The sequence below is a fragment of the Miniopterus schreibersii genome (genome assembly GCF_964146895.1).
Source record: "Miniopterus schreibersii genome assembly, chromosome: 11".
Classification (NCBI taxonomy): Eukaryota; Metazoa; Chordata; class Mammalia; order Chiroptera; family Miniopteridae; genus Miniopterus; species Miniopterus schreibersii.
This window is the reverse complement of record NC_138111.1, coordinates 72,097,248-72,124,093: the sequence shown is the minus strand read 5'-3', so window position 1 is coordinate 72,124,093 and position 26,846 is coordinate 72,097,248. Positions and strand designations below refer to the sequence as shown.

The 26,846-nt window shown below is 39.8% G+C and overlaps 1 protein-coding gene and 1 pseudogene across 4 annotated transcripts in view; both read left to right on the top strand.

Annotated features, from left to right (window-relative positions):
• Positions 1-24,299, top strand: part of IARS1 (isoleucyl-tRNA synthetase 1) — a 94,128-nt gene extending 69,829 nt beyond the window's left edge. For all 3 annotated transcript variants that reach the window (XM_081152210.1, XM_081152212.1, XM_081152211.1), the window contains exons 28-34: positions 587-682; positions 1,244-1,420; positions 2,448-2,553; positions 13,739-13,864; positions 17,979-18,122; positions 18,779-18,931; positions 23,772-24,299. In XM_081152210.1, the coding sequence (XP_081008336.1) occupies positions 587-682; positions 1,244-1,420; positions 2,448-2,553; positions 13,739-13,864; positions 17,979-18,122; positions 18,779-18,931; positions 23,772-23,854 (885 nt within the window). In that variant the 3' untranslated portion in view covers positions 23,855-24,299. The remainder of the gene's footprint in view (positions 1-586; positions 683-1,243; positions 1,421-2,447; positions 2,554-13,738; positions 13,865-17,978; positions 18,123-18,778; positions 18,932-23,771) is intronic.
• A 431-nt stretch (positions 24,300-24,730) lies between these two features.
• LOC308564254 (isopentenyl-diphosphate Delta-isomerase 1 pseudogene) lies at positions 24,731-26,374 on the top strand (annotated as a pseudogene). Its single transcript has one exon. The product of its transcript is annotated as an isopentenyl-diphosphate Delta-isomerase 1 pseudogene (transcript).
• Positions 26,375-26,846: the final 472 nt, after the last annotated feature.

Genomic DNA, 26,846 nt, shown 5'->3' with positions numbered 1-26,846 from the left:
CCCTCTAAAAGAAGTGATACTTTTATTATTAGTACATCATCATTAACCTTGAGAACTGGTGAGAGAGAAAAGTAGGCAAAATTGACAAGAAAGTGGCAGTTTGAACTCATATAAAAAAGTAGTGTGGTCCGTTGTAGAAAGTCTCTCTGGAATCACTAACAAACCAAAGGGTAGAAGGGGTCAGGGTTAAGAAAACACACTGCCTTTCATCCACTTGTTTGTGGTGAAAAGCTGCTCTACGGGCTTTATGACTATGGATGTTTTTATTGGAAGAGTTGATACTATTTTATTAAACGAAATGGATTTGAGATGCTAATAGGTGCAGTCTCAAGATCTCCTTTGAGCAGCACCCTGCAGAAGAAAGGTAAAGCCGCACCTCTCTCCAGAGATGAAGGGATTGCTGGTTATAGACAAGAACCCAAACTATAAAGAAACTAAATTACCTATGTCCTTTGTTTAGTTTTGTGAATATATAGTGCTGCATATTAGACTTCTCAGAATTTAATTTTAAGTTGCATTTTGCTGAGTTTGAAAGAACCGTATCTCTTTATTTGATTGTCGTGGTGTGCTCTGTTTATTCCTACAGGCTTTGGTTCTCTTAGATGTCACCCCTGACCAGTCAATGGTGGATCAAGGAGTGGCTCGGGAAATCATCAATCGCATCCAAAAACTTCGCAAAAAGGTTTGTCATATTGAGAGCAAGCTACTGATTTGGAGTTTTGTTCATTTTGTTTTTGTTTTGTTTGTTGGGGAGGATGGGAGAGGTAGGTAATGTAAACCATGGTAACCGATTGATGAAAATTGGTCACTAAGGCATGGTCCAGGCAGTTTGAACTCTACAGGAGAGTCAGCCCTCCCTCCCTGCATGGTCTCTCTGCCTCGGCGCTGTCAGCCAGCCTATGTCCCTTGTCCTCCTATTTTCACTTCCCTGGGGCTTCTCCCACATCATCTTCTGGATCCATAGCCCTCCTGACTGGTGCAGAAGGTCATCAGAGATGACAATAGGTGTCTCTGAGGAAGGGTAGGGTGCCGTCAAGTGAGTGTCAAAGGGCTTCTCTTGTCTAGTGCAGAGCTGTGTGAGTGGGCTCCCGCTGTGTCACTCCTTTGTCTCGGAGGAGGGTTGGGCAGGACTATGTCCTCCCGTAGTGACTGCATGGGATTGTCAGCTCTTGCTCAACAACAGTACCTTACATTTCGATTAATACAGTGCTTCCCTTTTTACATTTTCTGTGTGTACTTTCAGTGCAATCTGTTTCCGACTGATGAAATAACAGTTTATTACACAGCAAAGTCTGAAGGAAATTATCTGAGCACTATTATTGAAAGCCACATGGAGTTCATATTTGCCACCATAAAGGCTCCCTTGAAACAATATCCAGTCCCTTCATCAAATAAAGTCCTTATTCAAGAAAAAATGAAGGTGAGTTCTGATTTCTGTTGAACTATTAAGAGATTTAGTTTATGTGTTCACATCTTGATAATTCCATTTCCTCAGTAGCAATTAGTTTAGTACTTAGTCTTATTGCTCTGGACAGTAGTCGGTAGGATCAGACAGATGATACCTGCAATAGGAAAGAGGGAAGGAAGGTAAACTTGGTCTCATAGCAGTTCTCTTGGGGAACGTAGCCAGGAAGTACATAAGAATTGCCAGGATCACATGGCTGTATGGGCCAGTTGTATCTAAAACTACATAAGTCAATATAATGGATTCTGGGAACTATTGTTTAACTGCAGTGGACTTTAAAAGCAGTTAACTTTTAAGGTAGTAGGCTATACATAAAACTAAAATTTCATTTCCTGTTGGTACATTTTAGTTGTAACTAAATTAGATGGAAATCTAATACCAAAACATGGCCAGAAGTTGGTCATTTATAACAGGAAGAAAATCTATGTCAGTCATTTATTCAATCATTTGCTTCTTATCTTGTGCCTACTTTTTATTTATTCTTTTTTTTTTTTTTAATATGTCTTTATTGATTTTAGAGAGAGGAAGGGAGAGGGAGAGAGTGGGACAGAAACATCAGTGATGAGTCATTGATAAGCTGCCTCCTGCATGCCTCCTACTTGGGATCGAGCCTGCAACCTGGGCATGTGCCCTGACCGGAAATCAAACCTCGATCTCCTGGATCATAGGTTGATGCTTAACCACTGAGCTGCGCCCACTGGGCATGTTCCTACTTTATATAGGACAAATAAGATAGTCAAGCAAGAGCTAAAAATGACAGTTTTTTCAGTGGGGCAATTTACAACATGATTTCATTTCCTATTTTGCATATTTAAAGGTAAAAGGGGGAGGGAATGTAGACCTTGACTATTTTGTTGACTGTACTGAATATGTTCTCAGAATTGTAGAAAGTTCTTATTCTTAGAAGAAACAGTTGCTGTGTTATTTGTGACACTGTGTTCAGATGCTGCAGTTTCTCAATCACATATTCCTGTGTGCTCAGTTAAAGGGGTCTGACCTGGAAATTACACTCACCAGAGGATCATCCAAGCCTGGCCCTGCTTGTGCGTATGTCAATCTTAACATTTGTGCAAATGGCAGTGAGCAAGGTAAGAGTAAATGAATTCTATGGTTTGTATTTTATTTTTTATTTAAACCTATAAATATCTTTGAAACTGTTATAAGAGAATTGGCAAAATCGGATGACTTTTCTTTTTGTCATCAAAGTGAACTCTCAAAAGCCCGGCCTGTGTGGCTCAGGTAGTTGAGCGACAACCCATGCACCAAGAGGTCACTGGTTTGATTCCTGGTCAGGACACATGCCCAGGTTGCAGCTCAATCCCCAGTAGGAGGTGTGTAGGAGGCAGCTTACTGATGTTTCTGTCTCTCTCCCTCTCCCCTTTCTTCTCTCTATAAAATATCAATGAAAACATACATTTTTAAAGAACGAACCCACAAAAGTAAATCATTAGACTTGCACTACTAGGATGATGGAGGAGACATAGTTTACCCTATTTCTCCGACAGAATACAGCTAAACACCCTGTGCATTATATATAAAAACCAACATGAGAAGGATGTTTTGTACTGGTCTCAGTCTGTCGGTAACCAAGGGTGTTGGTAGAACAGCCCTTTTTCTTCTTATGATTAAGACACCCTTTAGCAATAACCATCAGGAAACTTTGAAACGATACAGATTTATTACTTACAAAACCTGGAAATTATACAGCACATGTGGGGCCACACAGTAAGGTCATGAAGGGGGTTGCAAGTACATATGTGCAGGGGCCTGGGTTATTGGTGAACTTAAAACATAAGAGCAGGAATTTAAAGCATGGGTAGAGAAAACAGCCCAAATGCGAGTTACTGAAATCAATCAAGATCCTAAAACAAAGGATCCATGCTGAGCCTCAGTACAGGAGCTCAGCATAGACAAAAACATCCCAACAAAATCCTGCTCTCTAAATGAAGGACCAGGAGAGCGGCAACCTAGTAAGTAAGAAGACTTAGACAATACTGTTCTTCAGCAAAACACAACAGAAAAAAATCTAACAAAGGCCAAGTGGGGAGCCTAGACTTCTGCCTTTGTCAATCTGAGGAGCTTCAAGCTCCCACTGCTATGGTAGTGTCAAAGAAGACCAAGTAGTGAGCTCGGACTTTCATCCTACCAAATTGCTGGCCAGCCGCCTTGCCCGGTATTGTCAGTGTAGGTCATGAAGTGAGCCTGAACTTTCATCCCCACCAGGCATTAGTTACAAGGCATCTCTTCCTCTCTCCTTTGCCCGGTGGTATTGAGGCCACATACACCCATCACCCTGACGACATATCATTGAAGGTCATGTGGGGAGCAGTGAGGAGGCACTTTAGCTCTTCATAGCCAGGAAGCCTTATCACTGGATGCCAGGAGAAAAGTGCGAACTCCCTCATCATCGTCACTGTCCCCCATCCCCCAGCAATGACAAGGAGTGTCAGTGCTAGGAAACCTGGACTTATCCTGTTACCAAGCAACAATGAAGCAATGCCACCTTTTCCCTGACATTGTGATGTCAAACAAGGTCAGCTAAAATGGAGGGTTTAATTAAAAACCAGAGTCTCATGAAACCTAACATGTCCAGGTTTTAATTGAAAATTACTCATCATACCAAGAACCAGAAAGATCTTAAACTAAATTAATAAAGGCAATTGATACATGTGAACACCAAGATAACAGAAATGTTAAAGTTAATTGACAGTATAAAGCAACCATTAGAAAAATGCTTCCCAGAATAATTACAAACACGATAGAAAAAAAATGAAAACTAGGGTCTCAGCAAAGAAATAGAAGACATGAAGAATCAAATGAAAACGCTCCAAGTGACTGAGCCACCTGTCCAGGGTGAAAATATTTTTAATAAAATGAACAGAGCCTCAAGGATCTGTAGGATAATAACAAAAGTTAGATATTCTTGTCCCTGAATTCTGGGAGAAAGAAGAAAGGATGGGATTAAAATAGTCAAAGACATACAGCTAAAAACTTTCTAAATTTGGTAAAACTCATAAACTACAAATTCAAGAAGTTGAGGGAACTGCATGTAGGAAAAACCCAAAAGAATCTGCGTCAAGACAACATAGTCAGACTTAGGAGAACTTAAGGTAAAGAAGACATCTTGAAAGCAGAGAGATGTGCAACACTTAACTTGCGGGGCGGGGTTTGAATAATACTGGATTTTTCACCATGAAGGCCAGGAGGTAAAAGGACATTTCTCAAATGCTAAAAGAAGTGTATTATCTACCCAGAATGTTATATCGAGCAAAAATATCTTCAAGGATGAAGAGAAAATGAAGACATTCTCAAATGAAGGAAAAGGAAAATAATTTATTGCTAGTTATATGTGTGTACCACCTAGTGCAGCCACTAAGAAAAGCCTGCACTAAGAGAAACACACAAAACACTTGACAGCCCTTGCCAAGTGGCTCAGTTGCTTGGAGCATCTTCCTGTACATAAAAAAGATGGCAGTTTGGAATCCTGGTCAGGACTCTTACCCAGGTTGTGGGTTCAGTCTGCACCCAGGAAGCATGCCGGGGGCTATCAACCAATATTTCTCACTCACATCAATGGTTCTCTCTCTCCATCCCCTTCTCTCTGTTTCTGTCTCTCTATTCTTGTCTCTCTCTCCCCCCTTCCTCTCTAAAATCAATTTATTTTTAATCCTCACCAGAGAATATTCTTTCTATTGCTTTTCAGAGAGAGTGGAAGTGGGGGAGAGAGAGAAACCTCCATGTGAGAGAGACATCGATTTGTTGCCTACTGGACGCACCCTGACTGGGCAGGGGATCGAGCCTGTAACCGAGGTACATGCCCTTAGCCAGAATCGAGCCCGGGACCCTTCAGTCCTCGGGCCAACGCTCTAACCATTGAGCCAGGGTGACTAGGGGTAAAATCAGTTTTTTAAAAAAAAAAACACTGGACAAAAATGGAATTCTGAAGTATGTTCCAATAACCAACTGGACTCTTGGGAAAACAGAACAAATAGGAAGCAGAAAATAAATTGGAATACTTAAGCTTGATGTCATTAAGTACACTATATTTGTGTGGTTTAAATTGGCAGAACGATAAAAATACATTACTAGCCTGTATGCTGTGTATGAGATTCTTCACATATAACAAGTATAAGTAGGTTGAAACTGAAAAGTAAAAGAAGGAGATACCATGTGAACATTAGTCAAAGCAAGCAGGAATGTCTATGTTCCTATCAATAAAGTAGACTATAACAGAAAATTTTTAGTGACATTAAATGAAACAAGTGTCAATCCACAAGGAAAATATATTGATCCCAAATGGTTATGTACCTAACAACAGCTTTGAATACATGAAAACCAAAACTGATAGACCTTAAAGAATTTGAAAATTCATAATTATAGTTTGAGAATTGAATATACCTCTTTGAACAATTCATAGAACAGCTAGACTGAACGTTAGAGTCTAATCAACATTTATGGAACACCCCACCCAACAGCAGCAGAGTACACATTCTATTCATACTCCTTCAGAACATTTACCAACATAGATCATAGCCTGGGCTGTAAACAGACCTCAACAAATTGAAGAGTTAAAATCAATATGTTCTCTGGCCACAGTGGAATGAAATCATAAATGTGTAACTGAAAGATAAAAGTAAAATCCCCTTACACTTGGAAACTAAACAATATACTTCTAAATAATCCATGATCAGGGAAAATGTATCCCAAAAAAATACAACCAAGTGAAAATGAAAATGCGGCATAACAAAATATTTAGAATGCAGCTAATTTATCTCTGAGGACTAACATTAGGAAAGAAGATTTCAAATCAGTAATCTAAGGTCCAGCCTCAAGAAACTAAAAAGAAAAGAAGGAAAATGAAAATGAGATGAATGAAGCAAAAATGTGGTTCCTTGAAAAAAAATTTTTTTTTTTTAAATATATCTTTATTGATTTCAGAGAAAGGAAAGGAGAGGGAGAGAGAGAGATAGAAACATCAATGATGAGTCATTGATTGAGCCCACAACTTGGGCATGTGCCCTGACCGGGAATCGAACCCCGATCGCCTGGATCCCAGGTCAATGCTCAACCGCTGAGCCACGCCCAGCCGGGCCTTGAAAATTTTTATAAAGTCAATAAACCTCTAATGAGACTGATACAGAATTAAAGAATACAGTAATTACCAATATCAGGAATGGTATCAATATAGATTATAGAAATAAAAAATGTAAACAAATATAAACAACTCTCAGTACATAAATTTGAGAACTTGGGTGACATGAACCAATTTTTCAAATAGCACAAACTACCTCAACTCAGTATGAAAGAGATAATTTCAGTAGCCCTGTGGCTATTAAGGATAATGCATTTGTAATTTAAAAAGTCTTCAAGACTAGTATCAGGAATGATGGCATGGGAGATCCCCCTGGTCTCTCCCCTTTAAGTTTCAACCATTTGAACAGCTATAATTCAACACAGGATTCCCTGCTCACCGCACAAATAGATCTGAGAGATCTGTGAATTAAAACGTGAAGGTGGATGAGTGGGAGAAAACCAGAGAAGAGTTCGGAAGGGAGAAAATCTGATAAAGTACCACGGACACATCCTAGAGCTTAATGTAGTTCTCAGGAGAGTAGAGGAATCAGATTGCTGCTGGCAGTCCCTTCACCCAGGAAGAGCAGAAAAATAGAGTGAGCATTCCTGTGGGAGTGGTCACAAGGAGCTACAGCTGAAGCCATTGACCTGAGCGGGGATGAAACACAAAGATGAGTCCATGGTGGTCTGGCAATAGCCATCACCAGGCAGAAAAAGCCACAGAACCTGGCTGTCTCCCCTCACTCTCCCAGAACTCCCCTCCATTCACCCTCCCAGAGCTATCAGCAGTCCCCAGAAGAACCTGTAGCAGTGAGTGTCATGTTGTAGAACACATCCACAAATCTACTAGCTGGAACCACAGAAACATTTTTTTCCTGAATGACAGGCACACTCCACCACTAATCCCAGGAATGGGTGGAGATATAGACGTGAAAGTCCTTCTGAGGTCTACCAGTTTCTATTACTGGGAGAACAAAACCATGAAGGCAACAGATAGCCTCTCGCAACTCACCCTACCCCCACCTATCACGAATGTACTGCTGGGCAGTATCCAGTTGCATGGGACAACTGCTGGGCTTTCACGGACTGGAACCCCATCACCCACTGCATTCCCCCATGGGATTGGTGCTTGAAACCAGTGACTTCCTCACAGAGGAGATGCCCCCATCCCCAGGGAACACAGGACTTCTTCCACTGCACTGCAGAGATCTGCAAAGTCAGAACAGTGCAAGAGAACTAAAAAAGCTTGTGCTTCAGCACCACCTCCTGGAAAGCAATAGAAAGACTTCCTGATAGTCTACTAGAGAACTGCCACTCATACATGGATTCCTACACAGAAAAGGAAGCCATGGTAGGAATAATCATGGTAGCAAGGCAGCCCAGAAAGCAATGAAAAAACCTACAGAAAGTGAACTTAATTAAATGCAAATATGTGATTTAAATAGCAGAATTCAGTATTGCTCTTCAGAAAAAACGAGATATAAACAAACAGGCAGTTTAATGAATGCAGAAATAAAATCATGGACAAAATGAGTACCTTACCTAAGAGATTGAATCTTTAAAAAAAAAAAAAAAATACCCAAATAGATTCCCTAGTCAGTTGCTCAGTGGTTAGTGTCAACCCTTGCACCGAAGGGTTGTGGGTTCTATTCCCAGTGAAGGGCACATACCCCAGTTGCAGGCTCAATCCCCACCCTGGTCGGGGCACATGCAGGAGGCAACCAATCAGTGTCTCACATCAGTGTTTCTTCCACTCTCTCTGAAAAAGCAATGGAAAAGGTATCCTTGGGTGGGGATTAAAAAAAAAAAAATACCTAAATAGAAATTATGGTTAAGAACTTAATAAAAGAGAGAAAAAATGAATAGCAAGCTTAGGAAATAGAGCTGACCAGGTCGGGGAAATTAGTGATACTGAAGACAAAAATCTAGAAGTGACACAAGAGAAAAGAAGAGAAAGACTTGAGAGTTTTGGTTTTTTTTAGTGAATTATAAGACCTATCTGACTGTATCAGAAAAGGTAACATAAGAATAATAGGCATTCCAGAAGAAGAAGAGGGAGGGGAACAGAGAGTCTGTTCAAACAAATAGTTCCCATGAATGTTCAAAACCTATAGAAAGAGCTAGATCCTTGAATGCAAGACAAACGGAACACCTAATTATGTCAATCAAAAAAGAATTCTCGCCAGCCAGGCGTGGCTCAGCAGTTGCTAGGATCCAGGAGATCATGGTTCGATTCCCAGTCAGGGCACATGTCTGGGTTTCGGGCTCGATCCCCAGTCGAGGGCGTGCAAGAGGCAGCCAGTCAATGAGTCTTATTGATGTTTCTGTCTCTCCCACTCCCTTTCTCTCCCTGAAATCAATAAAGATATAGATAGATAGATGATAGATAGATAGATAGATAGATAGATAGATAGATAGATAGATAGATAGATAGATAGATAGATGATAGATAGATAGATGATAGATAGATAGATGATTGATGATAGATAGATGATAGATGATAGATAGATAGATAGATAGATAGATAGATAGATAGATAGATGATAGATAACTTTTAAATTATGCAAAAAGAATTCTCAAGGCAACAGGGAAAAGAAGACAGTAACCTATAAAGGAAATCCCATTAATTATCAGATTTCTTAGCTGAAACTCCACAATCTAGGAGGCAGTAGAATCAAATATTCAAACTACTGAGAAAAATTACCGCTAAGAATAAGATATGCAGCAAAGTTATCCTTTAGATATGAAGGAGAGTAAAGACTTTTACAGACATACAAAGGCTGAGGGAATTATCGCCTTAAGACCTTTATTACAGGACATACTCAAGAGCATTACTGTACCTGAAACAGAACAAAAGGACACACAACCCTGAGTAAGCATCCACAGGCAGGCAGAAGCAGGGTACTACAACCCTTTTCCAGAATCAGGACTACACACTGAAACATCACATAATGGTTAAACGAGGTAAAAACATTTTTAAACAGAGGGAGAAGACAAACATACACAGACAAAAAACCCTGAGAACATGAAGATGCAAATTTTATCAAAAAACAATTCCCATCCATATGCTGCTTTCAAGAGACGCAAATGAGCGGCAAACACAAATACATATTCCATGGGAAATAGTGGAAAATGATTCTCCAAGCAAATGGCATCCAGAGAAAAGCGGGTATTGCCATACGTACATCAAGATAAAAGACAGATGGACACTTTATATTGATCAAGGGGACACTATATCAAGAAGACATATACTTTTCAACATATATGCACCCAATGAGGGATTAACAAAATATATCAATGAACTACTAACAGAACTAAAGAGGGAAACTGATGAAAACGCAATCAAGAGGAGACCTAAATATCTTATTGACAGCTAGAGATACATTGTCCAAATAGAAAATTATTAAAGAAATATCAGCTTTGAATGACACGTTAGATCAAATGGACATAATTGACATGTACTGAGCCTTTCGTCCCCAAAGACCATATTATCTATTCTCCAGTGCACATGGAGCATTTTCAGGTAGACCATATGTTGGGGCACAGAAGTGGCCTTAACAAGTTTAAGAATACTAAAATCATATTAACAACTAAAAGATTACTTGATTATACCAATTGTTACCAAAAAGTCATTTTAGAAAATTAACACCCATTCATGATTTTAAAAATAGTGCCAGAAAAATATAGAGAGGAACTTTTCTTCATTACAAGTCAGCTTGATAATGAACAACTACAAAAAAAACCTGCAGCTAACATTATACTCGGGGAAGAGATTGAATGTCTTATACCTAAGATTGGAACCAAGGCAAGGATGCTTATTCTCACTTCTTGTTCAGCATTGTACTGGAAGTTTTGCCTGTGGAATACAGCAAGGAAAGCAAAAAAGGCATATAGATCAGAAAGGAAGAAATAAAACTGTCCCTCTTTGGAGATGACATGATTGTCAATATAGAAAAGCCTAGGAATGTACAGATTGAAATATGTCCAGAGACACCTCCAGTGGTTGCCCACAGCACCATCACCAGCTGTTAACTGGGTAGTCATGTGTTCACTTGGACATGTGAGGATGCCTCAGGCAGTATGTGGTCCTCTAGACTGCTGCTCAAGTTTAGTGACATACGGCATGTGAGCTGGTCCATTAGAGCTGTCCTGGCAGTGTGGTAACCTGTGGAGCGAGTTCATTGACTGGGCACTGAATGTGCATCAGTGATGTCAGCAGGGCCAGGATTCTCTGTCAGCTTCAGTCACAGGGGCAGCAGAATGAGCAGTGTCAAGACACAGTGGCCCTACTTTTCCCCATATGCTGACTCCAGTTCCAAACAGCATTATCTTCCCAGGAGGAGTAGTTACAGATGCAAACACAGATTAACTATCTGCCTTAACATGAATTGAAATGGTTTTTAACTCACTGTCTGGCTGAAAGCACTCCTTTGCCCACCTCCACCCAGCCCCGGCTCCCCTTCCCTGTGGCCATCACCACACTGTTGTCTCTCTGTGGGTTGTGCCTATATGTTCTTTGGCTAATTTCTTCACCTTCTTTCATCCAGTCCCCCCCTCTCCCCTCTGATAGCTGTCAGTCTGTTCCATGTATCTATGCCTCTATTTGTTGTTCCTCAGTTTATTTTGTTCACTAGATTCTACATATAAGTGAGATCATGTGGTATTTGTCTTTCTCTTACTGACTTATTTCACTTAGTATAATACTCTCCAAGTCCATCATGCTGTTGCAAAGAGGAAGGTTTCCATTTTTACAGCCTCATAGTATTCCATTGTGTAAATGTACCACAGCTTTTTTATTTTTTCAATCCTCACCCGAGAATATGTTTGTTGATTTGAGAGAGAGAGGAGGGAAGGGAGGAGAGAGAAAGGTTGCCTCTCATACATGCCCCAACTGAGGAATCCAACCCACAACCTAGATATGTGCCCTGACTGGAAATCCAACCCACAGACTTTCTGATGTAGCATAGGGTACATCACTCCTACCAAACTGGTTCCCACAGCTTTTTATCCACTCAGCTACTGATGGGCACTTGGACTGTTTCCAGATCTTAGCTAATGTAAATAATGCTGCTATGAACATAGGGGTACACATATTCTTTCTGATTGCTGTTTTGGGATTCTTAGGATGTGTTCCCAGAAGTGGGGACGCTGGGTCAAAAGGCAGCTCCATTTTTAATTTTTTGAGGAACCTCCATACTGTTTTCCATAGTGACTGCACCAGCAGTGTACCAGGTTTCCCTTTTCCCCACATCATTGCCAACATTTGTTGATTTATTGATCGCAGCCGTTCTGACAAGTGTGAGGTAATATATCTCATTATCACTTTAATTTGCATCTCTTTGATGATTATTGACATTGAGCATTTTTTCATTTGTCAAACGGTTCAATTAAAAATTGGACAAAGGGCCTGAATAGATACTTCTCCAAAGAGGACATATGGATGGCCAAAGACTTCTTGAGAAAGGAGCAAAAGCAGTTCAATTGAGTCTTCTCATTATATGGTGCTAGAGCAAATATATCTTCCTACACAAAAAAATATCCTTGACCTAAGCCTTGCATCATACAAAAATTAGCTCAAAATGAATCACAGACTTAAATGCAGAATGAAACTTTCTTTAGGATTTAGGACTAGGTGAAGAGTTTTTAAGATTTGACCCAAAAGTTCATTTCATAAAAGGAAAAATTGATAAATTGAACTTTACCAAAATTAAAAATCCTGTAAAGGATGAAAAAAAACAAGTTATAGACAAGATTTTTGCACAGCACACATTCATCAAAGGAAACATCTAGAATATATAAAGAACTCTTAAAACTCAACTGTTTTTTTAAAAATCCAGTTAGAAAGTGAGAAATGGCATGAATAGACATTTACCAAGGAGACTCTAGAGATGACAGATATGCATGTGGAGATATTCAGCATCATTAGAGAAACACAGAATAAAAGTACATGAGATGTCACTGCACGCCTATCAAATGGCCAAAATAAAAAATAGTTTCAATGCCAAAGGCTGATGAAGATGTAGAGAAACTGGACTTCTAATGTAGTGCTGTTACAAATGTAGAATAGGAAACATTTAGCAGCTTCTTTCAAAACTAAACATGTGCTTTGCACCGTGATCCAGCATTTGCACTCTTGGGTATTTAGTCCAAAGCAACGTTTTTGTTCCCCAGAAAACCTCTACTCACATATTTTATAATAGCTGCATTCATAATAGCCAAAAAGCTGGAAACAACCCAGATGTTCTTCATAGGTCATGGTTGAAGGAACTCTGGTGCATTCACACCATGGAATTGGACTCAGCAATAAGAAGGCGCAAACCATTGATTAGCGCAACAACCTGGTTAAATCTTTAGAGATTTATGATGAGTGAAAAAAGTCAGTTGCAAAAGGGTACATATTGTATGATTCCACTTATATAACATTCTTGAAATGAGAAAATTACAGAAATGGAGAGTAGAAGGAGTAGAGGGATTTAGGTGTAGATTTTTTTATTTTTAGTTTTTGAGTGGACTTTAGAGAGGGGAAGGGGAGAAGAAACATGGATTGGTTGCCTCCTGTACACACCCTGACCAGGGATCACACTCGCAGCCTGGGTGTGTGCCCTGACCAGGAATGGAACCTGCCACATTTTGGTGCACAGGACGAAGCTCCAACCCACTGAGCTGCTCAGCCAGGGCAGATGTAGATTTTTAAAGGCAACACAAGGGATTCTCATGGTGATGGAACGTTTCTGTGTTTTAACTGTTGATGTCAGTACCCTGACTCTGATACTGTACTATAGTTTTATGTTAGTTGTGGTGAACTGGGCAAAGAGCCCCAGGCGTCTGCATTATTAAAACTATGTGTGACTCATCAGTAAAGTAAATGTCTGTGATATAGGATTAATCCATATCAAGGACCATTTGAAGATACTTTTTTAAAATTAGATAGTATTTTTGACCACTCTGAGCCCTAGGGATTTGTAAGTGCTGCAAAATAAAATAGGAAGGCTAAAGACAAAAGTTTGAATCTAGAAAAGGATTGCCTGATGGAGTTCCAGCCCTGGAACAAATCCACCTAGGACTGCCCAAGCACATGCTGAGAGCGCATGTTGTGTATGCTTAAAAAGAAAGAAAGGTGAGTTTGAGCACCCTGTTCCCTTCACTTTTCACTCAAGTTTACCTTTTACTTCAGGTTTACTTATATTTGTGGCTTTTCAGGTGGAGTACTGCTTCTGGAAAATCCAAAAGGCGATAACAGGTTAGACCTTCCAAAGCTGAAGACTGTTGTCACCAGCATTTTTGGTGTGAAAAGTACAGAGCTTGCTGTCTTCTGTGGTGAAGCAGGTATGTGGAAAGTTGTAAGGTTTCCATGGCCTTTGAACAAAGGTAGATTGTTAAAGGTGTTAATTTGGTATCATTTATGCTGTATAGCCTCTGCCTTTCTACTGACTCTGTGGGTCAGGCTGGGCTCTTCAGCTGGTCCCGCCTGTTCAATAGGCCAGAAAGGGCACCACACTTATTAGGAGATGAAAGCTCCCATCCTACCCTCTCACCTATGAGCCATGTGATGAATTCTGAGCTTCAAAGACTTCCCTGGTGAGTTTTAACATTCTTAAAAATAGTGTCTGCGTCTTGCTAAATCCATAGTCTCAATAAGATAGGCCTAAATAATTTTTTAATTGTAAGTACATTCTCTCCCACTGTCACGGGTTGAAATGTGAGACACACCCACCCCCAAAAAAGAAAAAAGATGTTGAAATAAAAAAAAGATACGTTGAAGTCTTTGCCCGTTGTACCACAAACCTTTGGAAATAGGGTCGTTACAGATATAATTAAGATGAAGTGCAGTGTGCCCTACTACAATATGACTGATGTCCTTATAAGAAGACAGTGAAGACACTGACGCTATGTGATGACAGGCATAGATTGGAATTACGCAGGTGCAAGCTAAGAAACACCAGAGATTGCTTGGGACCTTCTGAAGCTAGGAAGAGGAAGGGGAGGGTTCCCCTACAGGCATCAGAGGAAGTGAGGTCCCACTGACACTTGATCTCAGGCTTCTTGCCTCCAAAACTGTGAGACAATAAATTTCTGTCATTTTAAGCCCCCTAGTTTATGATTCTTGGCAGCAGCTGTAGGAAACTAATAGACTCATTTTATCAATTGGAATGCCTATTTTCAGAAACTTTTAAATAACCTAAAAGAGAAAATCTAAATGGTCAGTAAATAAAGGAATACCTGCTCGACCTCAGTAGTAAAAACCACAATGAGATGCTATTACTTGACACCAGATTGGCAAAAACTAGAAAATTTTCACAGCATTAAATGTTGTCAAGTGTATTGTGTAATAGGAACTCCCATTCACTGCTGGACTGTAAATGGGTAGAACTACCGTGGAAAACCATATGCCATCCTATCAGTTAAGAACTGATAAAAGGAAGCAAAAGTGATGTGAGAGAAAGCCAGAAAGTAAAGGTCTGGGTGAGGGCAGTTAGTTAGGTCCTAACACTGGCAGTCAGGACCTGCAGAAGAAGCTTTGCAAGAGAGTTGCTCATGCACCTAGCCAGAAATTGGAAGAGCACAGGAGTGTGAGCTACTTATTGTCCCCTCCGACCCTGTGAGTGGCAGCTCGTGAAAGCTGAGTTTTGCATGGGCCCCACATTGACCTTTTGAGCATAGTGGCTGTAAATAAATTGCCTTCCAAATCCTGTGCACCTTTCTCTGGTCAGCCCTAACCCAAACCAGGGCAGTCAGAAAGTTCTGGGAAACTTTTAGCTTGGTAGAGTTAAACCTCTATAGTCCACCCCTTGAGATACCTAACTTCCAGGTAGGACCATCATAAATTAGAAATCACGTATTCAACTATCTCTGTACAACTGAAAACATGCTAACCCTGTTACCGGAAACTGACATAGAAAGTTGCTGATTTTATGCTGTATAGTAAGAGAGTGGAAAAAAATAAGAATTGGTTAATATATACACAGAAATATTAACAAAATAAGAAAGAAGTCATAACTGTTACAGCCTCAGTTCCGTAGCTAATCACATGGTCAAAGCTTCCATCTCTCGTGCACCTTATGTGGGTCTCTGATTTAGAGCAGGGGTCAGCAAACTTTTTCAAAGCAAATGTAGTGCCCTGGGTGGTATGGCTCAGTTGGTTGAGCATCATGTGATGCACCAAAAGGTTGCTGGTTCGGGTCCAGCAGGGCGCACATCAGTCCCCAGTAGGGGGCATGCAGCCCGAGGCAGCTGATCAATGCTTGTTTCACATTGATGTTTTTCTCCTTCCCTCTCTCTCCCTCCCTTTTTCTCTAAAATCAATAAATACATTATTTTTTTTAAAGTAAATATTTTCGACTAAGAGCTCTTAATTGTCATTGAGGTGCAAAAGCAGCCGTAAGGATATGTTTGGGGTTTGTTTTGTTTTGTTTTTTGTTTGTTTTTATGTTTAAAAAATGGGCAAGGCAGTGTTTCATTAAAACTTTATTTACATAAACAGGCAACCAGCCAGGGGCCATGGTCTGCATATCCTGGTTTAAAGCATAAATGGTATCTGCAAATACAGTATCTCAGCCCTGCCAGCGGTGCCACCCAGGTGGCCTGAAACTGAGTCTTTGAAAGGGCATTCCACCGCTGTTCTAGACCTGCTGCTTCATGGTGATGGGAACATAGAATGGCCAGTGAATTCCCTGAACACTCACACACCTCCCATATCTCATTTGCTGAAAAATGAGTTCTTTGTTGAGAAGCAGTGCCAAGTGAGATGTCATACTGGTGAATAAGACATTCCTGAGTCCGTGGATGGCAGGTCTGACAGAAGCATTGCAGGCAACAAAGACTAACCCACACCCAAAATAAATGCCTCTTCTAGTAATAACAAAGCACTGCCTTTCCTATGATGGAAGTTGCCCAGTAACCAGTCTGCCATCAGGTACTTCCCTCACCCCCTGGCAATAATGCTATATTGGGAATTTCATTATGGCCCTGCTGCTGGTGGGTGAGCTATACTATCAGCTAGCAAAGAGAGGAAATCGTGTTGCTGAGCCCATGTGTAATAGCCCGCCCACCCTGGATGGCCCCTTTGTTCATCAGTCCATTGGTCATGGATAGGGGTGGCTTGGGAAAGGCTGGCTGACTTTTACAAAACGGGTAATATTGTCCACCTGATTTTTAGGCTCCCCATTCACAGTGCCCATTTGGAGCAGTCCACATAACCTTTGCCATGACTTCCTTGTCGCTATTTTTTCAGTTCTGTTCTTTCCAAGTCCCTGGTCATTCCTGATCAGCCAAACCATTAACTACTGCCCATGGGTAAGTGTAGGTCCATTCCTCTGGCCATCTCACCTGAGTGAAATAAACAACCAACTGCCCTGAATGAAGTTGTATTCATTGAGTGGATTCCTGTCCACACTGTTATTCAGGGCCTCCCAGAGTCAGTGGGGGTGTGGAACCCACACAGCAGACGTGAAATATTTTCTTTCTGTCAACTGGTAAATTCTTAGAAAGCCACAGGTATGGGTCAAGAGAAGAGACCATGTGGCCCCAGGCTGGTCTTGGGCATCTCGCCACTAGGTGGTACAGGTCTCTTTATCCTTGAGGGTCTCTCCCAGCCTGGTTTCGTTCCTACCACTCCATTCCCCTGTCCCAGTCACAGCCACTACCAGTCATTCACCTATGTTTACATCACTAAACAATGTCTAATTTCATGTAAATAAAATGATACTACATGTGTTTTGTGTATCTTGCTATTTTCCACATATGTTCATGAGTCAAATAACTTCTGTAATTATCATTTTTAAATATAAGGCTCTTTTCATGGTGAAGTTTGGGATTCTGTTATAGGAGGAAGTCTTAAGAGTGCTATAGTATACAGTTGACCCTTCAACAGTGTGGGTTTTATGGACACTGACCCCCCCCTCCCCCACTTCCCCACCAGTCTGGTCAAAAATCTGGGTATTATTTGACTGTACAGTCAGTCCTTCACATTCACAGACTGAACCAACTATGGATGGAAAACAGTATTTTCCATCTGTGGTTGGGAACTCAATACTGTTTTTGATCCTTGGATACAAAACCTGTGAATACAAATGGCCAACGGTATTGAAAAAATCTGCATATAAGTTGACTCACACAGTTGTTCAAGAGTCAACCCATGTTCAAGAGTCAACTATACAGAGAAAAAAACTGAAGGGAGACAAAACAGTTTGCGTATATTTTAGGTTGGAATATTATGCCATTTATTTTGCACTGATAACATTTTCTGTTTGCATGTGATTTTATAGAACAGGCAGTATCCTTTCATAAACAGTGGAAAGTATCACTAAAGGGGTGTGTGTGTGTGTGTGTGTGTGTGTGTGGTGGTTTAATAGTTAAATAAGAAAATGTGAATGACTTCAGCTCTAAACTGTGTACCCCTGAAAAAATGGTACCCTCTTACTATTTTTTTTGTTATTTTTAGAAATACAAAACCAAACGGACTTACTAAGTCTTAGTGGAAAAACACTGTGTGTGACTGCAGGATCAGCTCCCTCTCTGATAGACAGTCCCAGTACTCTTCTCTGTCAGTATATCAACCTACAGCTCCTGGACGCAAACCCACAAGGTACATCCCTCCCCTAGCTGTAAACACCCTCAGCAGGTGGGTTGTGGGGTGTTGGGCAGTGGGTTTCTTTGATGTTCAACCTCTGTGGCCTATGTGGATCTTTCACATTGGCTTTACTGTAGTAATTTGAGTATAGATTCCCACCCTGCTTTAGGGAGCACACACAGGCTTGTTTTTTTGGTATATTTATGTAGATACACCCTCATCCATTTGACGTGGTAAGGACATGAGATAAATTGGTTAGGTAAAAGTTACAGCTAAATGAAGCTGAATTATTTAAATGCCAAAACATTTTAATTTAGCCTTTTTTTTTTTCTTGGAAAATGTTTTGAAAATCGTTAGTTACTTTTCCTGTTATTTTGGCGCCCTCGTTGTACACATTTGTTACTGAAGCCTTCAGGCTCTCATTAGACTGCTGACTGAATGTCTCTTTTCCAAGCTGCAGGGTTTTTTATACTGAATGGTTTTCCTTTTTCTCCTTCCCCTTTTCCTCTGAGGTGTTTAAGGCTGTTTGTGCAAACTGAGCAGCTGTCCCACTCGCACTGACCTCACTGCTGACTTCCTTAGCCTTCAGCAGTCAGCGCCTCCGCTGGGGATACAGCAGCTAGAGAGTGTGAGCTCTCAGGACTTAACCCAGTTTGTTCTTTCCTCTGTAGAGTGTTTAAGGGGAACAGTGGGCACTCTCCTGCTTGAAAACCCGTTCGGGCAGAATGGACTCACCTATGAAGGTCTTCTGTATGAAGCAGCCAAGGTGTTTGGCCTTCGCAGTAGGAAGCTAAAGCTGTTTCTGAATGAGACTCAAGTGGATGGTGAGGAGATTGTAGAACATGTTAAATCTTTGTTTTAATTTTCTTTTGTTGAAAGTAGATTTGATACCAGTCACCAATCCCAGATTATATGTGAGAGACAGTACTGTTGTCTTTCTGGGTTTTTTTCTCTAACATTTTTTTAAGTGATATTTAAAAGGGTGATTGCTTTTTGCTTTTAAACTAATCTAAAAATTGTATCGATATGTTGTTAAAAACACAGGGAGGCAAAAGTAGTTCATAGTTGTGAGTACATAGAAGGGTTTATTTTCTTGTATTATATCATTCATTTTCCTTAGAAACAACTAAACCTGCTTTTGCCCCACCCTGTACATGCTTCGAGAAAAATTAGCATATTTGCTGATTCTACATTGTTCTCTTCCCCAAAAATCAAAATGACCACAGTATTGTAAAATAACAGTATGAAGGAAACTTATAACATCATACCACCACCTCTACAGCTTATAAAGCAGGCTTATATGCGTTTTCTCAATGAGCTGCATAAAAATGAAGATCTAGGTTGTGAGTCAACACATTCCCACCCAGTGATTCAGAGAACAGATTCCGGATGGAGGTTTGCACAGCGCATAGGCCAGTCTTCAGGGGCCTGTTTCCCTTCTCTCTTCATCCTTGCCTGCGGTTCCAGCTCCCGTGGCTGTTCTGACAACTTCTCTGTTGACATTTTAGCCTCCCCTCTAAGTTCTGGTTTGTAGCCCATTAAACATCAGACATCATTTCCCTAAACTGCTTCCAGTGGGATCTGGTTTGTTTTTATTTTGTTCTTTGGGGTTTTTTATAATCATCCTTGTCATCCCAACTCAAAACCTTTCACCACTCTATTCTTTAATTTATACAGCCTTGGAGCTGGAGATTTATTGGACTTTGTGAATTAGGGTCTGTGTTGTGTGTTCTAGCACTGGTGGAAAACTGTCAGACATTATCTTTCTCTCTTACGTTTGATTTTTCTGCAGGTTGAATATTATATGCCTAGGTAAAGATTTTTTGGTATGAGGCATTTTCCATTTCTGTTACACTGTTTTGATTTCTAAAATTTCCTTTTAATTCTTTCTTGGTTTCTCTCTCTCTCTCTGCTTATATTGCCCATCTATTCTTGCATGTTTTCCATTCTTCCCAATAGAGTTCTAGCCTGTTAATTCTTTTTTTTTTTTTTATTTTTTTAGAGAAAGAGAGGGAGGGAGGGAGGGAGGAACATTGATGTGAAAGAGACATCGATTGGTTGCCTCCCACACGTGCCCCTTTTTCGAGCCTGTGTCTCTGTGCTGTGGCCTTTACAGGTGTTCCTCAGCTTTTCTTTTTTCTTTTTCTTTTTTTTAGATGAGAAAGGAAGGCTATAAGGGGCTAGAGTTTGTTATTTTCCTTCCCCTGGTTCAGTTAGGCTATGTTTAGGAAAATAAAAGTTAAAAAATGATTACTGATATGGAAGGACTTCTGCCATTTTGCAGGGATTCTTTTCTGAAAGTCCTTATACCTTTTTCCCCCTCATTTCCTTCATTCACTGACACCTTTTTTGTTTCATTGCTTTTTTTATAACATACTGTTTTGATTCTCCCTGACTTACTTTTGTGTATTTTTTTTAGGTATTTTCTTAGTGTTAATGGTGGAGATTACAGTTAACATTCTAATTTATCACCTAGTTTGAATTGATACCAATTTAACTTTAATAGCTTACCAAAATTCTGCTCCTATCTAACCCTGCCCCTATTTATATTCTTGTCAGAAAATACACTATACATAAATATAATTTTGTGTTTTATGTATTTGTCTTTTAAATCATGTAGAAAACTGAAAGCAGAGTTACAAACCAAAAATACGGTAACCATACAACTGAGTCACTGTCAGGCATTCTTGCATTTCAACTTGAAGAACTCCCTTTACCATATTTGGGGCACAGTTAGTAGTAATGAACCTCTGTCAGCTTTTCTTTATTTGGGAATGTTTTAATTACTCTTTACTTTTGAAGAATAGTTTTTCCAGATAGAGATTTCTGTGTTGATTGTTATTCAGTGCTTTAAATATGTTATCTCACTACCTTTTGGCTTCCATGGTTTCTGATAAGAAATTAGCTGTTAATCTTACTGAGTATCCTTGTCATGTTGCTTCTCTTTTGTTACTTTCAAGATTTGTTCATTCTTCAAATGTTCTTTCTACCTTTTCTCCTTTTTCTGAAACTCCTATAATGTGTATGTTAGTCCATTTGACTGGGTGATTTCAAATGTTTTATTTCAAGATCACTGATTTTTCTGCCTGCTTAAATATGCCATTGAGCCCCTCTTGTGAATTTATTTCAGCTGTTTTACTTTTCAGCGCTAGAATCTCTATTTGGCTTTTTATAATTTCTCGTTACTGATATTCTCAATTTGTTGATTCATTGTTTTCTTGGATTTCTTTAATTCTTTGTGGTTTCCATTGGCCTTTCCATTGGTTCATGGTTTTCCATTTAAGAGAGTTGTTTTAGAGTGTAAGTTCAAATATTTGCACTTCGTAAAGGACAGATTCTGTCAATTTAGTTTTTTTGTTGAAAATTGGACATTTGAATACTATTCTTTGGTAACTCTGGAAATTAGGTTCTCCCTCTCCCCAGGGCCTGCTGTTTCTTTTTTGAAAGCTGTAATTGTTCATTTTATGACTTTGCCAAACCTTTTTTTTTTTTCTTTCCTGGTGAAGACTCTATTCCTTGTTGTGTGTAGTCACTGAAGCCTCTGTTCCTTTAGCTTGTATTCAGCTACTATTTGACAGATTTTCTGCACCTCCTGGAGCTAAAAGCTTAAAAACAAAATACCCACCTTTCTCAGTCTTTGTGGATTGGCTGTGCTGGGACACTCATTCAATACAGCCAGGCTATTTACAACTCTACCTCAGCCTTCACCTTCTATTTGCACTGAGCCTGAAGAACAGCCAAGTTTAGCCAGAAAACCCTTTTGCCTTTTTCAGAATTGAAAGTTTTGGGTCTTCTCAGGTATTTTCTGTCTAATACACCCCTGCCTGGACATACACATAGCTTTCTAAAATTACTCAGGATACATGGGCAATTATTAATGCGCCAATTACCCAAAGAAATTCTCTTCTACTTTTTCTCAGAGGCTTTAAGCAGTCTGTGTATTCAATGATAATCTTTGTTCCACACAACTGTGGGCTTTTTGTTGGTTTTACAATGTTTTTATACAATACCGACCACTTTCTGCCCTGAATTAGTTCCAACTTAGGCAAAACAGAGACAAGTACCTATGTAAGCCCTTCAGATAGCCCCCCAAGTAGGTTAGAACAAACACAGTATTTTCACTCTGTTCCTCCTAGAAATAGATGCCATGGTCCCACACTGGTAACAAGGGCTATTGTCTTCAAGCCCACCACCCACAAAGGAAACAGGGAACTTGACTCACAAGCTGGTATCTTTGGCCTCATTTTCACTGTATTTTTTCTCTGAAAATTGTCTTTCATAAAATATTAATATTTTGGTAAATTAGAAGGGTCATGTAATGCTTACAGTTTTAAAAACTCACTGATGCCTTCTTGCCTGTTCCACTAGATTCTAAATGTCATTTTTGGAATTCTTTATTAAGGAGGCAGCTTTGAGAGTGTTTTTACATTTAGGAATCCTGCTAGGAGAAGAGCCATTTTTAGAGAAAGTTGATCCTTTCCTTTGAATTCAGATCTGGCTAGAAGCAAAGTGCTCCAGAGTAGGCAAGGAACTTTTAAAATTTTTCTTTTGTCACTCCCTTTTTCTGAGTTTATATATATTCAGTGATAATTGCACCTGTGTTATACTTTGGATACTTGAAGTTTTTAGCTTTGGCCATATCGGTTCCTGTATTCTTTGACATCAGCTCTTCAGTTTATCGGCCCTTCATTTTTGGAAAAGTTCTCGTTTTCTGGCATTGTAAGATGTCCTAGGCTTACTATGTACTCTTACTTCCCATACCTGGAAATAGCTGTTCTTCCTGTTATAGGAAGTTAATATTTAGAAACCACAAGTCTGGTTACTGGCTTGGTTTTGCTCCTAGGCCTTTCTGTATACATAGGCAATATCTGTGGTGTGGTATGGGGGGAGAGAGTATGAGGACATTTGGGGCAGTAACCCAGAGTTAGTTGGGTTGAGGGCGCACAGTCCTTCCTAAGTAAAACCAAGAATTAACCCCAAGCTCTAAGAGGTTAGAGTCCAACTACAAACTTGGAGGGAAGGGTTCACACAAGGCCACTGTCACTTCTGGCACCAACTGCAAGTTCAGAGGATTTCCCTAAACCACTTGCAGGTTTGATAATTTGCTAACAAGTTTCACAGAACTCACTGGAAACTTTTGCGTTCACGACTACATTTCTTACAGGGAAAGGGTAAAACCTAGAATCGGGCCAAGGAATAGATGCACAAAGCCAGATATGAAAGGGGTGCAAACACGGAGCTACAGCTGTCCTCTTCCCCAAGTGCTACCTCCCCCTGGCCCCAGTGCATGTCAGTATGTACAGTGTATTACCACCCAGAGAGGCTCACCTTTGGTGTCCTTGAGTTTGTATTGAGGCTTTATATATAGGCATGATTGACCTTACTTTTACCTGGAATCTTATGGTTGGTCTTTCTGGTGTAGCCACCTCCACCCTGAGGCACCTCCTTTGCATAAATTATAAGGTGTGATCAAGGGCCTACCATGATAACAAAACACACTACTGTCACTGAGGAAATTCTCTGGGTTCCGCAGGAGCTGGGACAGGGGTCACACCTCTCTTTGGGTGAGGCCAAATTTATTGTTACTCAGGCTTTGACATTTTTATAATATGCAGAACAGGTAGAAAATTTATTTATTTATTTTTTTTAACTTTTTTCCATTAGAAATTACGGAAGAAATCCCCATGAAGACTTTGAACACGAAGACTGTATATGTTTCAGTATTTCCAACAACAGCTGACTGCTAACTTTCTCTTATCAACATGGTTCAGTCAACCTTTCCCTGGCATGTATCTGTCCCTACACACATGTACGTATGTACATATACATAAATTGAAGGTATTCCTTTCAAGTGCATGTATAATATGCTACTTTTGGTCTAAATGTGATGTAGGATTGATTCATCAAGTAGCTTGAGACCTCACAGCAATATTCACATTAAACCATATAGACCTGTGCAGCCATGTTGGGAGAAGGTTACATTGTTACCTCAGCATTACAGAGTTTATTTCTGTACTTGAATTCTTAAGTATAGAGGGTAGAAGTTTATTAAAGTGGTATAATTTTGTCATTTTATCATCTTTTAAAACTTACTTGAAACCTTGAAGGAATGGGTAACTTGGACTTCCCTGGGTAATTTGATAGAATATTTTGTTCCATTAAAGCAAAAAAAAAATAAACCGACTTTCTCTCAGATAATGTGTTAGAAGTAATTCATTCCTCCATAGTTTATTGAAACTTGAAATTTGTAATCTTCAAAGGACATAAAAACTTAATAGTGGCTTCTATATTAAGACAGTGAACTAAACCCCAACCAGATAGCTCAGTTGGTTAGAGCATTGCTCCAGTAAGCCAAGGTTATAGGTTTAACTCCCCATCAGGGCACATACAAGACGAAACCAATTAATGCATAAATTAGTGGAACAACAAGTCTCCCTGCCCCCCGCCATCCATCTCTCTCTAAAATCAATTTTTTTAAAAGATTAAAAAAAAAATAGGGGCATAGGCGATTGGACACGAGGGTTCAGGAGCCTGGATCCCGGGGCTGAGCCAGGACGAGGTGTGTGCCACAGGCAGCAGCTCAAGGACTGTCCACGCCCTCGGTTCAGTGCATCCCTGGGGATTCTATGACAGATCAGACATTTTGTAACTGTGCCTGAAATCAACACCAAAAACCTTGATAAGCAACAGGTTCAGCTCCTGGCAGAGATGTGTATTCTTATTGATGAAAATGGCAATAAAATTGGGGCTGAGACCAAAAAGAATTGTCACCTGAATAAAAACATTGAGAAAGGGTTATTCCATCAAGCTTTTAGTGTCTTCTTATTCAACACCGAAAATAAGCTCCTGCTACAGCAGAGATCAGATGCCAAAATTACCTTTCCAGGTTGTTTTAGCAGTACTTGCTGTAGTCATCCCTTAAGTAACCCAAGAGAGATTGAAGAAAATGATGCAATTGGAGTAAGGCAAGCAGCACAGAGGTGTTTAAAGGCTGAATTGTGAATTCCTATGGAACAGGTTGCTCCAAAAGAAATTATCTGACCTGAATTCACTACAAGGCTCAGTCTGATACTATCTGGGGAGAACATGAAATTGATTACATTTTGTTCGTGAGAAAGAACGTGACTTTGAATCCTGACCCCAATGAGATTAAAAGCTATTACTATGTATCAAAGGAAGAGGTGGAAGAAATGCTGAAAAAGGCATCCAGCGGTGAAATTAAGCTAACTCCATGGTTTCAAAGTATTGCAAAAGCTTTTCTCTTTAAATGGTGGGATAACTTAAATAATTTGAATCAGTTTATTGACCATTAGAAAATACACAGAATATGAAAGACAAAGGGTAGCTGAATGTATAAGAAAACAGGACCCAAATATATGCTGTCTACAAGAGACCCACCTGAGAGCAAAAGACTCACACAGGCTAAAAGTGAAGGGGTGGAGTAAAATATTCCATGCAAATGGAAAGGAAAAGAAAGCTGGAGTAGCGATTTTTATTTCTGACGAAACAGACTTCAAAATAAAGACCATAACTAGAGACAAAGATAGGAGGAAATAACCCTTATAAACATTTATGCACCCAATATATAGGAGCACCTAAATATATAAAAATTTCTTGGGGGACTTTAAAGGGGAGGTTGACAGCAACATAATCATAGTGGGGGACTTGAACACCCCACTGTCAGCACTGGACAGATCATCAAGACAAAAAACAGGGAAACACAGACCTTAAGTGAATCACTAGACCTAATGGATTTAATTGACATTTACAGAACATTTCACCCCAACGCAGCAGAATACACATTCTTCTCAAGTGCACATGGAACATTCTCAAAAATAGACCACATGTTAGGGCACAAGGCAAGTCTCTACAAATATAAGAAGACTGAAATCATATCAAGCACATTCTCAGATCACAATGCCATGAAACTAGAAATCAACCACTATAAAAAAACTCAAAAATATTCACACACATGGAGGCTAAATAGCATGTTATTAAACAATGAACGGGTTACCAATGAGGTCAAGGAAGAAATCAAAAACTTCATGGAAAGTAACGAAAATGGACAACAACCCAAAACCTATGGGACATGGCCAAAGCAGTCCTGAGAAAAATTAATAGCATTGCAGGCCTATCTCAAGAAACAAGGAAAAGATCTAAATGAACCATCTAACACAACTAAAACAACTAGAATGAGAACAGTAAGAAAAGCCCCGAGGAAGTAGAAGGAAGGAAATAATAAAGATCAGAGCAGAAATAATGACATGGAGACTAAAAAAACAATACAAAAAATCAATGAAACTAAGAGCTGGTTCTTTGAAAAGGTAAATAAGATTGATGCACCTTTAGCCAGGCTCACTAAGAAACAAAGAGAGAGGACCCAAATAAGTAAAATCAGAAATGAAAGAGGCAATATAACAACTGACCCAACAGAAATACAAATGATTGTAAGAAAATATGAGCAACTATATGCCAACAAATTGAACAATATGGGGGAAATGGACAAATTCCTGGAAACATACAACCTTCCAAAGCTGAATCAAGAAGAGGCAGAAAACCTGAATAGGCCAATAACAACTAATGAAATTGAAGCAGTAATCAAAAAACTCCCAGCAAACAAAAGTCCTGGATCAGATGGGTTTACAGGCGAGTTTTACCAAACATTCAAAGAAGAATTAACACCTATTCTATTCAAACTATTCCAGAAAATTCAAGAGGAGGGAAAACTCCCAAACTCTT